Below are 16,011 nucleotides of genomic sequence, written 5' to 3' on the forward strand. Positions count from 1 at the left end.
TTTGCACTGCTGGTGGGAATGCAATCTAGTGCAGCCACTCTGGAAAATGGTATAGAGGTTTCTCAAAAAATTAAAAATAGAGCTTCCCTATGACTCAGCAATTGCACTACCGGGTTTTTATCCAAAAGATACAAAAATGCTGAATTGAAGGGTCATATGCATCCCAATGTTTATAGCAGTACCATCAACAATAGCCAAATTATGGAAAGAGCCCAAGTTCCCATCGACTGATGAATGGATAAAGAAGATGTGGTACACACACACACACACACACGAATATTATTCGGTGATGAAAAAAATGAAATCTTGCCATTTGCAACAATGTGGATAGAGCTAGAATGTATTATGTTAAACAAAACAAGTCAGAGAAAGATAAATATATGATTCAGAGAAATTATATTTTTCAGACAAAAATAAATATATGTAGAATTTAAGAAACAAAATAGATGAACATAGGGGAAGGAAAGGAAAAATAATATAAAAACAAGGAGGCAAACCATAGGAGACTCTTAAAATACAAAGAACAAACTGAGGGTTGCTTGAGGGGTGTTGGGTGGGGGGATGAGATAAATGGGTGATGGACATTAAGGAGGGCATTTGTTGGGATGAGCACTGGGTATTATATGCAAGCAATGAATCACTAAATTCTACTCCTGAAACCATTATTGCACTGTATGTTAACTAAGTTGGATTTAAGTAAAATTAAAAAAAAAAATACAGATGCTAGCCAGTACAATAAGCAAGAGAAATATAAAGCAACCAGATTGGAAAGATAGAAGTAAACTGTCTCTATTCACAGACAATAAGATCACCAATATAAAAAATCTAATAGAATCTACAAAAAGTGATTAATAAGTGTGTTTAGTAAGGTTGCAGGATACAAGTTCAGTATCTAAAATCAATTGAATTTCTATATTCTTTATCCTAGCAGTGAACAATTTTAAATTGAAATTTTGAAAAGAATATCGTTTACAATAACATTGAAAACATTGAAATACTTGGAGAAAAATCTGATAAAATGAAAGACTTATGCATTGGAAACTACAAAACATTGCTGAAAGCAGTTGAAGAAGACCTAAATACATGTAGAGGTGCACCTTGTTAATGGGTCAGAAGACTTGATATTGTCAGTTCTCCTTTAAAGGATCTGTATGTTTGATGCAATCCCGATCAAAACCCCAGTAGGCTTTTTTTGTAAACAAAGTCGTTCTAAAATTCGTATGTAAAGGACCTAGAATATCCAAGACAACTTTGAAAATGAACAAAATTGGAGGACTCACACTACCTGACTTCAAGACTCATTACAAAGCTACAGTAATTATTACAGTTGTGGTACTGTCATAAAGATGAATGAATTAGTGGAACAGAATGGAGTCCAGAAACAGATCCATATATATATATGAACAACTGATTTTCAACAAAAGTACAAAGGCAGTTTGGTGGATAAAGGATAATTTTTACAAGTGGGGCTGGAACAATTGGATATTCATAAGCAAAAATGAACTTGGGGGGGCGCCTGGGTGGCGCAGTCGGTTAAGCGGCCGACTTCAGCCAGGTCACGATCTCGCGGTCCGTGAGTTCGAGCCCCGCGTCGGGCTCTGGGCTGATGGCTCAGAGCCTGGAGCCTGTTTCCGATTCTGTGTCTCCCTCTCTCTGCCCCTCCCCCGTTCATTCTCTGTCTCTCTCTGTCCCAAAAATAAATAAACGTTGAAAAAAAAAAAAAAAAAATTAAAAAAAAAAAAAAAAAAAAAAAAAAAATGAACTTGGGTTCCTACCTTGCATCAGCATATACAAAATTTAACTCAAAAGGGATGGTAGACTAAATGTAAAACTGAACATAAAAACTTCTAGAAATAAACATAGAACTATAAAACTTCTAGAAGAAAACATGAAAGAAAACCTTAGAAATCTCGGGTAAGGCAAAGATTTCTTAGCCCCAACTCCATAAGTACAATCTGTAAAAGAACAAATTGGTAAATTGGGCTTCATCAGAAACAAAAACCTGCTTTTCAAAATACACTATTATGAAAGTGAAAAGATAAGCTACGGTTTGGGAAGAAATATTGGAAATAATCATCTGATATAAGACTTGTATCCAGAATATGTAAAGAACTCTCAAAACTCAATAATAAGAAAACAAACAACCCAGTTTTTTTTTAAATTTTTAACGTTTATTTATTTTTGAGACAGAGAGAGACAGCATGAACGGGGGAGGGTCAGAGAGAGGGAGACACAGAATCCGAAACAGGCTCCAGGCTCTGAGCTATCAGCACAGAGCCCGATGCGGGGCTCGAACTCACGGACTGCGAGATCGTGACCTGAGCCGAAGTCGGCCGCTCAACCAACTGAGCCACCCAGGCGCCCCCAAACAACCCAGTTTTTAGCAGAGCAGATTTGAACAGTTAACCCCGAAGATACAAAGATGGCAAAGAAACACATAAAAAGGTGTTCAACACTAATACCCATTAGGGAAATACAAGGAGATACCACTACACCCCTGTCAGAATGGCTAAAATGAAAAAGGTTGATCATACCAGGTGTCACTGAGGATAGGGAGGAACTGCCACTCTCATAACATTGCTGGTGGGAATGTAAAATGAAACAGCCAATTTGGAAAGCACTTTTGTTTCTTAAGACGTTAAAGTACACCTATCATATGATCCAGCCACGCTACTCCTAGGTGTGTATCCTAAAGAAACAAAGCATATGTTCACATAGACAAGCAGCTTTATTTGTAACAGCCCCAGACTGGAAGCAACTCAAATGTCAATTAATAGGTAAATGGATAAACTGTGGTGCATCTAATGGAATACAGCTCAGCAGTAACAATGGATAAATCATCAATACATCCAACAGCAAGGATGATACCCAAATAGGCCAAGTGAAAGAAGCCAGATTAAAAAAAAAAAAGTACATACTGTCTAATTCCATTTATGTAAAGTTCTGGGAAATGCAAACTAATGTATAGTGTCAGAAAGCAGATCAGTGGTTACCTGGGAACACGGACACAGAAGGAAGGATTATAAAGCATGAAGACACCTTTCAAGGGTGATGAATATCCCTCTTTTCATTGTGGTGATGGTTTCATGAAACTCATCAAATTATCTGCTTTAAATATGCGCACTTACTGTATGTCAACTATACCTCAATAAAGCAATTTTAAAAGATACTAATGGCAAAATCTAGTAGACCAGACCACTCTTACTATGTGCCCCGAGCTAGTTGCTGTACCTCTAGTTCCCTAATCTATAAAGTAGGAGTGATATTGCCTTACTCGTAGGGTTGTTGTGACAATTAAAAATAACATATTTGGTATGTTCTATACAAAATGGATGCTCAATTAGTAACTGCAATAATACGATAATGCCTTCAAGAATAAGAAGAGAATAATCACTTGACTCTAAAATGTTCGGCTCACATATATCCCAGAGAGATTACTGTGGATGGTTTGAAGGCCCTTGGCCCTGGTTTCCCAATGGGTCATGGTTTCACATACAGTCACTTTGACTTAACATGGGAAGATTTGTTCTGCCCATTTTTCCTACTTTCCCACCTCCTCTTTGTTCCTCCTCTTTTGGCCAGAGCTGAAAGGGGAGTCCTTTAGTCTTGGCAAACACAGCCCTGCCCTCCCAGCCACCCCACCACCTGATGGTCTCTTCGTCCTCCTTCTCATTTTGGGACCTGGAATCACATAGACTTGTAGAGATCAGTCAGCGAGAGAACTCTCCTGGGAAGATTAAGGGAGGCTGTATGTCAGTCACACAGCATGGCTCCTGGCTCCTGGAACACATCTTTAAGTCAGCAGTTGTGGTTTGGCTAAATATGGCTGAGGTCATCCACTCTGGCTCCTGTACCCTCCTCACACTCTGGAGCGCTCTGGCCAACGGATTCCAATCCTGTTCTAAGAAAGTGGGAGGAGGAGGGAGACACCACCCCTGCCCTCAAAGGGTGTACAGTCCCATGACCCAGCTCAGTGAGGGAACCTAGGATGGGCTCAGAGATTGCCAAAACAAGGTGAGCTGAAGTCTCAGGGAAAACGTCATGAAAAAAGAGGATGACGGGAGCCTGTCTTGTTTGTGTGCGTTGGTGTGTTTGTAATCCTCAACCCTTCACACGGTACCTGGCACGTAAGCGGGCCTCAGTTCACACCTTTTAGTTGAACAAGTGAGTTAATGAGGAGAGCAGCAGATGGTGTTGTGTCAAGTAGAGAAGAACTGGGAGAGCAGGAGCTGAGTTCCAGACTTGGGATAGGAGGGTCCATGTGGCCGGAAGAAAGGCCAGGCCCTGGGAAGAGCTGGATGTGGGGTGGTGAGGGGTGAACGGCGGGATGGAGAGTCTGAACGCTAGGTTAGGGGCCTCTCTGGCACAGGGAGGTCCTTAGAGACGCTGTAGGGGCAGCCTCGCCCATCCCCAGGGGTCCTGCTCTAAACCCCGGTTCCCCAGACGAGCTGAGCTGACTGGAGAAGCTTGTGTTCCGGTCCCTTCTCCCACCCACAGATGGGTACCAGCTCTGAAGGGGAGGCAGAGGCCCTCTTTGCCCTATCCATGGACCCCCACTCCTGGCTGGAGGAGAGCAGAGGGGCCAACTGACAGAACGTGCCCTTTCAGCTCGCACTCAGATTCCTCATACACGTACACATGCCACTCACCCAGGCTCCTAGTTGCTGCTGAACGTCAGGGAGCCAGTGCCAGAGCCAACCAGAAGACTAGCAGGGCCTCTTGTCTGAGCCAGTCTCAAGGAGCAGCCAGAGGAACAGGCTGTGGTGACCCTCGGGCCATGCATGCAGCGGCCTGAGCTGGCTGACTGGTGACCTGGAGCTGGTGTGAACTGAGCAGGGCCAGGAGCGTCAGGGCAGATGTGCCGGGGCCTCCTGCTGCCCTCTGACCTGGCCTCCTATTTTGAATGCTTAGAAGTCTCCCTTGTGCCACTTTAGAGCACTCAGCATTTCCAGAACCAGTCTGCAACTTGAGGAAAAGTTACTTCATCTGGAACCAAATGGTTTGCCATTTGACCAGCGCTCGGAGGGTGGGTGTTCGGTGCACCCCGTTAGACCCTCCAAGGCAGCTTGGTTATTGCCCTCAGACCTGGGTGGGCAGTACCCTCCCTTGAAGGTACATTCCTGACTGATACTCCAAGGACTGTGCTAAAGGAATGTTTCAAGCAAAGAAAGAGCAACATTTCTTTCTGCCCAGACATCAAGAAGTGGGCTTTCCTCTGGTTAGACAGATGGAGCACAAATCCTTTGACTCAAGGCTTCTTGATCTAGCGCTCTGAATTGGACAAGAAAGAATTCCAATCTCTTCTCTTTGCCATTCAGCAAAGGATCCCTCGTCTCCACTCCCTACTTCCTGGCTGTCCCCCACAGAGCCTTGTTTCTCCTGCCCTGGTGCCCCGGGCAGCAGCCACAAGCCTGAGCAATGGACACGGAGCTTGGAAAGCCCCCTCCCTGGAATGTGCATGCATTTTCAATGGCTGTGCCTGTGTGTGTGTGTGTGTGTGTGTGTGTGTGTGCGTGCGGATTTGCACGTAAGTGTGTGTGACAAAAATCGCTTCTGGAGCATGTTGCCCTCTGTCTGCCCATCCAGGTTACTCCTCGCTGCAGGACGAGCTGCTGTCCCCTGCCTCCCTGCAGTACGCACTTCCCTCTCCGCTGCGTGCAGACCAGTACTGGAACGAGGTGGCCGTCATAGATGCCATCCCATTGGCGGCCACGGAGCATGACACCATGCTGGAGATGTCTGACATGCAGGTGTGGTCTGCGGGCCTCACACCCTCCCTGGTCACTGCTGAGGACTCCTCTCTGGAGTGCAGCAAGGCCGAGGACTCTGATGCCACCGGCCATGAGTGGAAGCTGGAAGGGGTGCTCTCCGAGGGACCCCAGGGCCCCATGCTGGGCTCTCTGGACCTTGTGGAGGATGACACAGTGGATTCAGATGCCACAAATGGCCTTATCGATTTGCTTGACCAGGAAGAAGGTCAGAGGTCAGAAGAGAAGCTGCCAGGTCATAAGAGTCAGGAGGACTCCACAGGTGTAGGTCAAGACTCAGAGAATGAAGTGTCTCTTGTTTCAGGCCAGCAGAGGGTGCAAGCCCACATCACAGAATCCCCCAGCGTGAGTCGGGTGATGGAGACCAGCCAGGACAGGTAAGGGCCGGGCTGTCATGACAGGATACGTTTCGTCTTCCTGGGCTTCGGGTGAGATGGTGCCTGACAGTGAGTACAGACGGAATGCTCAGGTGCTGCCGCTGACCTTGACCTTGCGCTCTAACTGCCCAGGAGCAAAGCAGCTCAGCGTGGCGCCGGCTGGCCTGTGAAGTCACCCAGCCCTCGCTCAGCCCTCTGTCCTGTAGGAGTGGAGCAGTGATCTGTAAAGGCCAGTCCTCGCCCAGGATGCCCCTGGGTGTGGCCAGCAGGGGAGAGGCCGGGGCGTTGGGACAGGGAAGGGTGCTAGGAGAGAGAGATTGTAAGGCTTGGTAGAGCCACCTCTCCAAAGTGCAGCTGAGGGTAGGTGCCCTGGGCCCTTTCTGTTGGGTGATTGCTGTTGAAGACCATATTTAAAAACCTAGAAGCAGCAGGGCCCAGGGAAGTTATTCAGGCAGTCTCACACCCTGCGTGTGACCGAGCTGATAATGGCGCCCCCTTTGAAACTGTCCCCCTTTGAAAGTGTGAGGCTGGTGGGCTTATTGGGGCAGGACAGAGCTTTCATCTACGGAGAGACGGGTGATTCTCCTGGGCTGCTCCTGTGTCTGTAGCGGGACAGCAGCTTGGATGGTTCAGGCAGAAGGGCCTTCTGCAGATGCTGTAGAAGCCACAGGCCTGACTCATGTCCATGGCAGTGGGCCCACCGTACCCTAGGGCTGGGCAGAATGTGGAGGGTCACTTTGGCCTTCCTGGACTGGCATAGGAACTGGGCCACAGTGGCCCTTTCCTCCATATCACTTCCTAGATTTTCCCTAAAGCAAGGAGAGAGTTCACATGCTCCCTGAAGGCTGTGCACAGCCAGCATACCCAGGTTGCTCAGGTCTGGCCAGGCCGTGGGAAATCTGTTCTCACTTCCTCTTCCCACCCACATCCCCCCTCAGACCCTCTCAGAAGCCCAGTCTGACCGGGTCCACTCAGTGTGACCCAAGTACCGACATAGGAGGGAAGAGAAAGCCATTTACAAGAGGAGACAGCAGGGATTTATTTTGTTTGGGTTTTGTTTCCTAAACGAATCCTTTGTTTAGTGGGGAGAATTGGACAGACTGAGTAGAGTGAAATACTGGCATGCCTGTGACAGAGGCCATCACCCAACAACCTGTGGTAACCATTCATTCAGCAGGCATTGAGGGCACACTATGTGCCAGCCGCTGCACCACTGTCCAGCAGGGCCACCAAATGGGGAACCGGAAGGCCTGGTGCCAGTGCGGGGTGTGGTACAGCTTGGCTCTCTGTCCTTGGTCAGCCCTCCGGTGGGGACAGATGAATGTTGTTCACTCACCCAACAGTATGTATTGCGTGCCTACTGTGTGCCAGGCACCTATAAACGTGCCTCGGTGCTGGAGATGTGGCATTGAACAAAACACAGAAAAGTCTCCCATCTGCAGAGAGTGTGTGGTCTAGTGAGGAAATGGACAATAAATGAGATAAAGCCAAATAAATGGAAAGTATTTAAAAGGGAAAAGTTAAATGATAGTGCTAAAAAGGAAAATAAAGGAGGGAAAAGGGTGGGATGCACATACCTGTGTGGAGAGGGGATGGCCAAAATGAGGGATTGGGTAGCAGGGGAGGCCTGAGTCTGTGACATTGGAGTGAAGACCAGAAGGAATTAAGGGGTGAACCGTATGAATACCAGAGGGGACATATCCAGCAGAAGACCCAGCCAGTGGAAAGATTTTGTGGTAGAACATGCATGGCCTAGTCGAGGACCAGTGAGAAGGTCACTGATCACAGCAGAATGATGGAAGGAGCTAATGGGGCCAGACACGTCCAGCCTTGAGTTCCTAGAAAGACTTTGGCATTCATTGGGTGGGATGGTGAGCCACTGGAGGGTTTTGAGCAGAGGGAGTGAGGTGATGTGGCAGCTGCCTTGAGAACAGCCTGACAGGGCCAGGGGTCAGGCAGAGGCAGGGAGATGAGCCAGGAGGTAAGAGTTGCTACTAGTATGGACCAAGATGGCAGCAGTGCTGGTGGTAAGAAATGATTGTGTTCAGGTTATATGCTTGAAAGTTGAACAAACAAGAGGTTTGCTGACAAATAAGACATGGAGTGTGAGAGAGAGAAGTCTAAGAGTTCCCTAGTGTCCTTGACCTGACAACTAGAAGGATGAAGAGGCTATTTAGTGCAGGGTGGGGAAGACTGGGCAGAACGGGGCGGGGGGGGGGGGGAGTCAGGAGTATGGATTTGATCGTGCTATCCCTGAGATGCCTGTTAGAGCCCCCCAGAGCAAAGATGTTCAGGAGGCAGCTGGGCATATACATCTGCAGCTTGAGGAAAAGATTCTGTGTGCACACCTGGGCATCATGAGGACACAGGTGGGATGTGAAGCCATGGATTGAATGAGCTCACTTAGGAAGTAGATGTAGGTAGAGATGAGGTCTGAGAACTGAGCCCCGGGGTGGCCCAGTGGTCAGAAGTCAGAGAAATTAGGAGACACTGACAAAAGACACTGAGAAGTGGTAGCCAGAGAGAGGGGAAAACCGGGCAAATGTGGTATCCAGAAGCCATAGAAGATTGTGTTTCCATGGGGAGAGAGTGGTCGCCTTATTGGATGAGCACTGGGATAAGGACTGTGGAGTGCAGGTGGCCTGGAGGGCGGCAGAGGAGGTGATGGGCATGGAGACCTGGGTGACAGCCATCAGTGTGAGCCAAGTGCCTCAGGAGCCCAGGGTGAAGAGCCAGCCACTTAAAGGGATGGGCCAGTGGCACTGGTACCCGTGGCCCTCTCCACCTGGACAGCAGGAACAGGCCACTTGTGCCTCTCTGGACAGGGCAGTCAGCTATGTGCTGACCATGTGTAATTGCTCATGCAGTCCCGTCCCTTGGGTGTGTAGTATGGGATGTGGAGCCAGCGCTCTGGAGGGGGAGGATATCTGAGCGGCCAGAGACTGGAGGGCGACCCAGTGCCCTTTCTCTCTTCCTGGACCCCAGATTGCAGGACTGGGAGGAAGAAGGCTCTATTGTCTCATACCTACAAGATGCTGCACAAAGTTCCTGGCAAGAGGAGGTCGTACGTGGCCCACACTCATTCCAGAGTACGGTCACCACCATCAAAGAGCTGGAGCCCAGTGGGTCTCAGGAGTATGAGAAGGTCCTGATGTCTGCAACTGAGCACATTTGGGAGGAGCAACCAGAGGCTGAGAGCCTGCAGGCCGACAGGGAACGGAGACGACAAAGCCACCAGGAGTGGGTGCAGGAGGCTCGGAGCACTTTCTCCCAGATGGCAGAGGTGAGACGCCCACAGAGGCACCTGCTGATGCCTGCCAGCACTGGAGGGGCCTGAGGCCCAGGGCAGCCTCTCATTCCATCAAGCCCCAGGCCAAGCATGCTTCCTTTCTTTAAAAGTTGTGGCTGTGACTTCACTTTCTCTAGAAGCAAGGATACAAAGCCCCGGTCTCTGCTGAGGGAAGGAAGTAACATTCACGGGCATCCCAGGCACACGGTCTATGATGTCATGCTCACACTGCCTCGGGTCTCTGTTATCATTCCCATGTGGCAGCTGACGGTCGAGCCGCTTGCCCAAGGTCACAGGATGAGAGGCAGACTTTGCAGTTAGGTCTAACTGATTCCCAAGCCATGGTTTTTGTTTGTTTTCTTTTTCCGTGGTGTGTTTTAGGAAGGGTGTAGAGCAGAGAGACCTGAGTGTTAGACTGACTCTGGTCCCACCATGGTCAGTGTGGCCACGGACAAGCCACTCTCTTCTCGGCATCTGGGTTTCCTCATTGGTAAAGGAGGAGTGAATGGATTACCACCAAGGTGCACTGGCTCAGGAATTCTGTGATCCTGTGGGGGGGCTCCGCAGGTGGACCAGGAGAGGCCTGCTGGCCTCGCTCCTGACTTCTGGTCTCTGCCTACCTCAGGCCTCCCTCCTCTGTTTGGGTTTGCCCTGCTGTACTTATTATCTGTTTGCTTTAGCTTCACTCCCCTTTCACATTCTCTTGCCCCCCAACATTCCCACTCCCGTAGACATCCATTTTAATGTGTTTTTGGAAAAATTTTTTATTTTGAAAAATCGCAAATAAATACAAAAACAGAATAGCATATTAATTTCCATGCACACTCCACCCAGGCTGTACAGTTACCCAGTTATGGCCAATCTTGTTTCATCTATACCTTCTCCACTTTTCTCTCCCCCAACACATTATTTTGAAACAAATCCCAGATACCTTATTAAGCTGTGCCTTTTTAATGTATGCTCTTTTATAAAATCTGCATGGCCATTCCGTGCATATGCATTTTTAGCGTGTGCATAAATGATGTGTTCTGCATCTCATTTGGTTTCTTATGGTTCAGTCAGCACTGTTTCCTCATTTGGGAGCCCTTTCCTCTTCTCTCTCCCCTCTGCTGCTTTCTCTTCTCTCTCTGCCCTACCTGAACCTGAGCCCTAGCAGGCACCTTGGGGCCCCCACGACCAGGTTAGCTGCACAATAGTGCTGGGCTGCTGGCTGCAAAGAACTGCTAGGAATCCAATATGGTTTTATTTAGACACTTCCCTCCAAGTATGTGACTTGGACAAGATAGGCAGCTGTGTCCCTTTTTAACCCCAGACCACCCTGTGCATTCTTGGCCATCAGGCTAGCCTTTGGCACTTCTACTGCTCCTAATAGCAAGCACTGGGCTGAGAGCATGGGTGCTCTTAACCGGGTCTATGATCTTGAATCCTTGGGAAAGAGAAGGACGCCAGGAGCCTTCTTATGCATGGCCCCTCTGCAGTCAGCCTTTGGTCATGGGAGGACTGGGGAAAAAGCAAGGGCACTCTGGGGGATCATGAGAGAAACCTTCTAGGTCATAGGGTCCAACTGCCTCATTTATCATTGAGGAAACTGAGGTTCCAGAGAAGCTTCTCCAGGGTCACACAGTGAACCAGTGTCAGGGCCAGGGGAGTCCGGATCCCGTTTCCCAGTCGGAATGAGTGGCTATGAAGGGCCCCTAGGCCTGATGCCTTCCAAATCTAGGACAGGATTGGATGTTGTGGGTGAGCTGTTGTCCTCGTCATCTGACGGGACCCCAGGGATGATAATGAGGCTCATTGAAGGCAAGGGTTTCCAAAGAGCCCATTTACTAGTATTTCCAGTAAGTCTCTGGAAACACTGACAGAGAGATGCCCTCCAATTTGGAGCCAGGAAGGCAAGCCTGAGATGACTGTAGGACATTCTCCTCTGAGACCCCAGATGGAAATATCTGAAGTTGGACTCTTATCTGGGCTAACAGTGAATGCTCTCCAGTGCCCAGCTCCTTTGCATGTGCCATGGGCTTTTATTTTTTCCAGGTGCTTCCTTGTTGAAACAAGGCAGTATTGTGTAGTGATGGGAGTTTGAAACTTGAGTCATTTCCTTACTCTTTGACCAGGCAAGTTATTTAACCTCTCTGTGCCTCTATTTCCTCTGTATAAAATGGAAAAGTGGCAGGGTCGTCGGAAGGCTTAACTGGGTTATTGTATGAAATGCACGTAGAATCCTGCCTGCCAGCAGTACTCACTCCTAGTCGTCCCTGTTTTACAGAAGGAGGAAACTGAGGCCCAGAGAAGGTACCCAGGTTTCCCAAGCCCTTACAGTGAGTGAGTTGCAGGGTCAGCTGGCTGTGTCCCAGATCTTTGTTCCCTGTTACTCAAAGAGGAACAGCTTGATCCGGAAAGTGAAATTCCTTTCTGCGGCAGCTGCTGCCCGCTGCATTTGTGAATCAGCTCTGTAAAGACAAGCTTAAAGCGCATGGTTCCTGCTCGTGGGCGTTGACAGCCCGGCATGGGAAGAGCCTTTGAGGACAGGCCTTAAATAGACACACCAATTACACGCTTACGTTTAGGGTTGCTGTGCCCGGTAAAGGGGGCGGGGAGTGTAGAGGGACCTCGGGGCTGATGGGAACTGCAAGGGCTTCCAGGGGGCCCCACCACCAGTGTGGACCCCACTGGGCTAATTTGGCTAGACCTGAGCAAATCACTCATCCCAGGGCTATTTTTGAAAGAAACCCCTAACTGTCTGTCCAGGGTATTAGCCAGTCCCATCCCTGCGCATGGGGGTGAACTCCATTCTCATCACGGCAGTAACAGCCCAGGGAAACACACAAGTAGCCACGTTCTCGAACAGCTTTCCTGGAGTCCCCGAAAGGGAACATGTTCCTGGGCAGCACTGCCTGTAGTTCGTATAGGCCTGGAGGGCAAGAGCACAGGGCGGGGCACCAGTCACTCACAGAGTGACTTTGACATGCGCTTTCAGTGCCCAGGACAGGTGCACCTGCCAGCTCCCTTCTAGCCCAGTTGGACAGCCCCAGCAGCTGGTTTGGGGAGCTAAAATTATCGAGGCCTGATGTCACCCAGGCGTGAGGGCAGAGCCTAGGGCAGCTCAGCAGGAGGGCACTCAGCGGGGCAGTTGTGGTGAGGGGCCGTCCAGTCTCCTGCGGAGAGAGAATGGAAGGGGCCCCAGGGGCACTCAGGAGTCCCAGAGGAGAATGAGAGACTGGACCCCCACAGCGGCCGGACCCCTAGTCCTGCTAGTCCCTGGAGGGCCCAGCTGCCGAGGAGGTGAGGATGTGGACTTTCATCACCCAGCTCCTGGTCACCCTAGTGCTCCTGGGCTTCTTTCTGGTCAGCTGTCAGAACGTGATGCACATTGTCAAGGGCTCCCTGTGCTTTGTGCTGAAGCACATCCACCAGGAGCTGGACAAGGAGCTGGGGGAGAGCGAGGGCGTGAGTGACGACGAGGAGACCATCTCCACCAGGGTGGTCCGGCGTCGGGTTTTCCTGAAGGTAACCACCAGGCAGGAGGCAGGGCTGAGGGCACGGCACTGCCATGTGTGCGGGCAGCAGTTGGGGGGCGGTGCGGGACCCCACGTCAGGGGCCGGGTGCAGATTCTGCACAGCCCACTGCGCCGCGGTTGCACCGGAGGCTCAGCTCCGGGACTTGGGAGGCCACACTCCCGGCCTCAGTGTCTGTGGAAGGGCTTTCTACACCGGAAAGTGCTGTCGAAATCGAAATTAGGTGCCTCGCTTCCCGCCTCAGGGCCTCCTCTGTAAAACTTATGTAACCAGCCCGGTTTTGCCTGCTCCCTGTTGAAGGTATCAATCTCGAAAGCTTGGGGCTCCATCCCATCTTCGGGCCCCACGGCCCCCAGGGGCACCGCTCACGCTTGGAGCTCTCGGTTTGTGTGCCACCACTTGCTGAGTTGGAGTTTCCTGCCGCAGTGGGGATTTGTCCGTCTGTGGCTGCTGGCTCCCACTCTTTTCTTCATCTGCCACCTCTTTGCCAGACTACCCGCTTACTAATACTGAATTTTCTCCTTTTCTCCAATCCTAGGGGAATGAGTTTCAGAGTATTCCAGGGGAGCAGGTGACAGAGGAACAGTTCACAGATGAGCAGGGCAACATTGTCACCAAGAAGGTGGGTGCACAGAGTCCTCCTGAGCTGGAGAGACACAAGGGGGGCTAGATGGTGCTGGACTCAATCCCAGCTTCTCGCTGCTACCCTAACAGAGGGTAAACATGGCTCCAAAGAGACAGGTTCAGGTGCCAGGAGCTCTGGTCTTCTGAGGTCCGGCATGACATTCCTCAAAGCTACTTTACTGATTCAGCCTGAATTCAGCTCCTGCTACTTGTTCCAGAAGGACCAGGCTCCATGGAACAGCCCAAACCTAGTCCAGCAACGTCTAGCCCTGAAAACAGCTGTAAGACAGAAAGGTGGTGGCCCCCGAACTACCATGGGCCTGCGAAACCAAAAGGGCTGTGGAGGTGCATTGAATGGGTAGCAGATTTTAGTTCAGTAGACCTGATTTTGCCTGTCAGGTTTTGGGCACCGTAATAGGCATGGGCAGAAGGGAGAGGAGGAGCAAAGAGAAGACCTTGTATGGGTTTCCACTGTGGTGCTGCTCCCGCTATTGAAGCAAGACCACTCAGGTGGCCATCTTTCCTCTTACAAAGTGTGCTTCATGCAGACAGGGACTGTGTCTTATTTTGTTTTCATCTCCCAGTCCCAGTACATGGGAGGTGCAGAGGAAACAGTGTTGGAATATTCAGGTGACTGAATAAGGGAACATAATTGCATGGAATACCATAGATGAAAAGGAAATACGCTTTGCCCTCAGGAGCTCACAATGCACGGAAGACAGCGTGACCTTCCAACAATATGAAGAGGCAAACTCTGATCATTAATGAAATCGGCTAAGACCCATTTGCAAATTCTAGCCCCTCTGAGGCTGCCCAGAGCCTGTTTACCACACAGTGATGGGGGGGAGGGGGGGCGGTGGTGGTCACAGACCAGTCCCCATTCTTGACCACTCATGGAAGGGCACCTTAGGACAAAGGACAAAGGCTGCCTGTCCCCCAGATCTCACTCCCGGGGACCTGCTCTTCTCATCCTCTGTTTCAATGGCTTCACGGGCCTTTTCTCCCTTCCCTCTCTCTTCCAGATCATTCGCAAAGTTGTTCGGCAGATAGACTCATCTGGTGCTGATGACACCCAGGAGCATGAGGAGGTGATTGCTGAGGGGCCCCTGGAGGACCCTAGTGAGATGGAAGCTGATATTGATTACTTTATGACACATGCCAAGGTACTGCGGCGGCTGCAGCCTCCCAGAGGCTCTCGCCCTTCTGAGCACCTGTCACCTCTCCTAACTGCTCACCTGTGCACCCGCCCTCTCTGGGCTCCAGTCTGCACCATGCTCACCTCCTCTGGTCTCCCCTGTGCCTCTGTCCTCCATGGCAGGCAGGGTTTCCACGGCTGCCGGAAGTGCTGTCATTCTCATGCCTACTTTCTGCCTGTCTCTCTGTGTGATCTGTCCTGCGTTCTGTCTCTGCTGCTGTCTCCAGGTGGAGCCGAGAGGGAGTAGCCTGCAGCCGGACCTGATAGAGAGCAGGAAGGGGGCTCAGATAGTGAAGCGGGCCAGCCTGAAAAGGGGCAAGCAGTGATCTCTAGCCCCTCCCCTCAAATGGCCTCTTTGGAGGTAACACTGTCTTTCTGCATCCTTTCTGCATGGCCTGGTCCTCGTGGAGTGGCTGGTCCTGAGAATGGCTGCTCACTTGCTCATGTCTCCCCCTTCAGCAGGGGAGCTCACCCCTCCGCCACCCCCAGCATGATGCAGGAGGAACAGTGGTGCTGTGGCCTTGAGACACAGATTCTCGTTTCCCAACCTACTAACTGTGTCTCTGAATCCCTGTCCTCCTCAAGAAAACAGCAAACAATACCATCTGCTGATTACCTCTCTGGGGGTGCAAAAAATACAGATTTGAAAAAATGCCTTGATGAGTGAAAGCACTCAGTAAATCTCAGTAGCTGATATTATCCTGAAAGCCAAGCTATGGGGATCTGGAGGCGGGGGGACAGGTCTCGGGGAGCACAGCAGAGTCTGCCTAGGCTATGCCATTTCAACGCAAGTCTGCAGGAAGAGCTCCAGCAGTGATAGACCTAGAACAACACTGACTCTTGAACCTGGAACCCGTCAAAAATCCTGTGAACCCAAGGCACCAGTTCTCTGTGATGTTTCTTGAGACACGTCGCTCTGTTGCTTTCTAGGAAAGGGTGAAGCAAACAGGCCCGGGGGGTGGATGGCGATCTCCCAGCCAGTTATGAGGGCTGTCAGGGATGGGTGCATGGCGTGCGTGAGCATGCGTGGCCGAGGAGCAGGGGTGTGCGGTGATTTGCGATGAGGGAGGGCCGTGAAGACGCTGCAGCGAAGGCTCTCCAGTGGGCCCATGCGGTGCTGGGGGCTTCAGCGGCCAGCTCTGACCTCCGTCCTCCCTGAGGGATCCTGTACTGAGCTGCCCCGAGGCCGTTTGCTGTGCCCAGCTCGGGGCAGCTCAGTACAGGATGCATCGGGGTGGGAGT

General features: G+C 50.5%; 1 protein-coding gene across 27 annotated transcripts in view; it reads left to right on the top strand.

The window, feature by feature from the left end:
* ANK1 (ankyrin 1) overlaps window positions 1-16,011 on the top strand; it is a 219,690-nt gene that overhangs the window by 195,983 nt on the left and 7,696 nt on the right. For 11 of the 27 annotated variants that reach the window (XM_045459264.1, XM_045459281.1, XM_045459272.1 and 8 more), the window contains 5 exons: window positions 5,587-6,145; window positions 9,131-9,428; window positions 13,489-13,572; window positions 14,597-14,737; window positions 14,997-15,130. In XM_045459264.1, coding sequence (XP_045315220.1) covers window positions 5,587-6,145; window positions 9,131-9,428; window positions 13,489-13,572; window positions 14,597-14,737; window positions 14,997-15,095 — 1,181 coding nt within the window. In that variant the 3' untranslated portion in view covers window positions 15,096-15,130. Of the gene's footprint in view, window positions 1-5,586; window positions 6,146-9,130; window positions 9,429-12,476; window positions 12,942-13,488; window positions 13,573-14,596; window positions 14,738-14,996; window positions 15,131-16,011 lie in introns of those variants that run through there. The other 16 variants (XM_045459311.1, XM_045459398.1, XM_045459372.1 and 13 more) reach the window with 9 other exon arrangements.

Source organism: Leopardus geoffroyi, chromosome B1, assembly GCF_018350155.1.
Source record: "Leopardus geoffroyi isolate Oge1 chromosome B1, O.geoffroyi_Oge1_pat1.0, whole genome shotgun sequence".
Classification (NCBI taxonomy): domain Eukaryota; kingdom Metazoa; phylum Chordata; class Mammalia; order Carnivora; family Felidae; genus Leopardus; species Leopardus geoffroyi.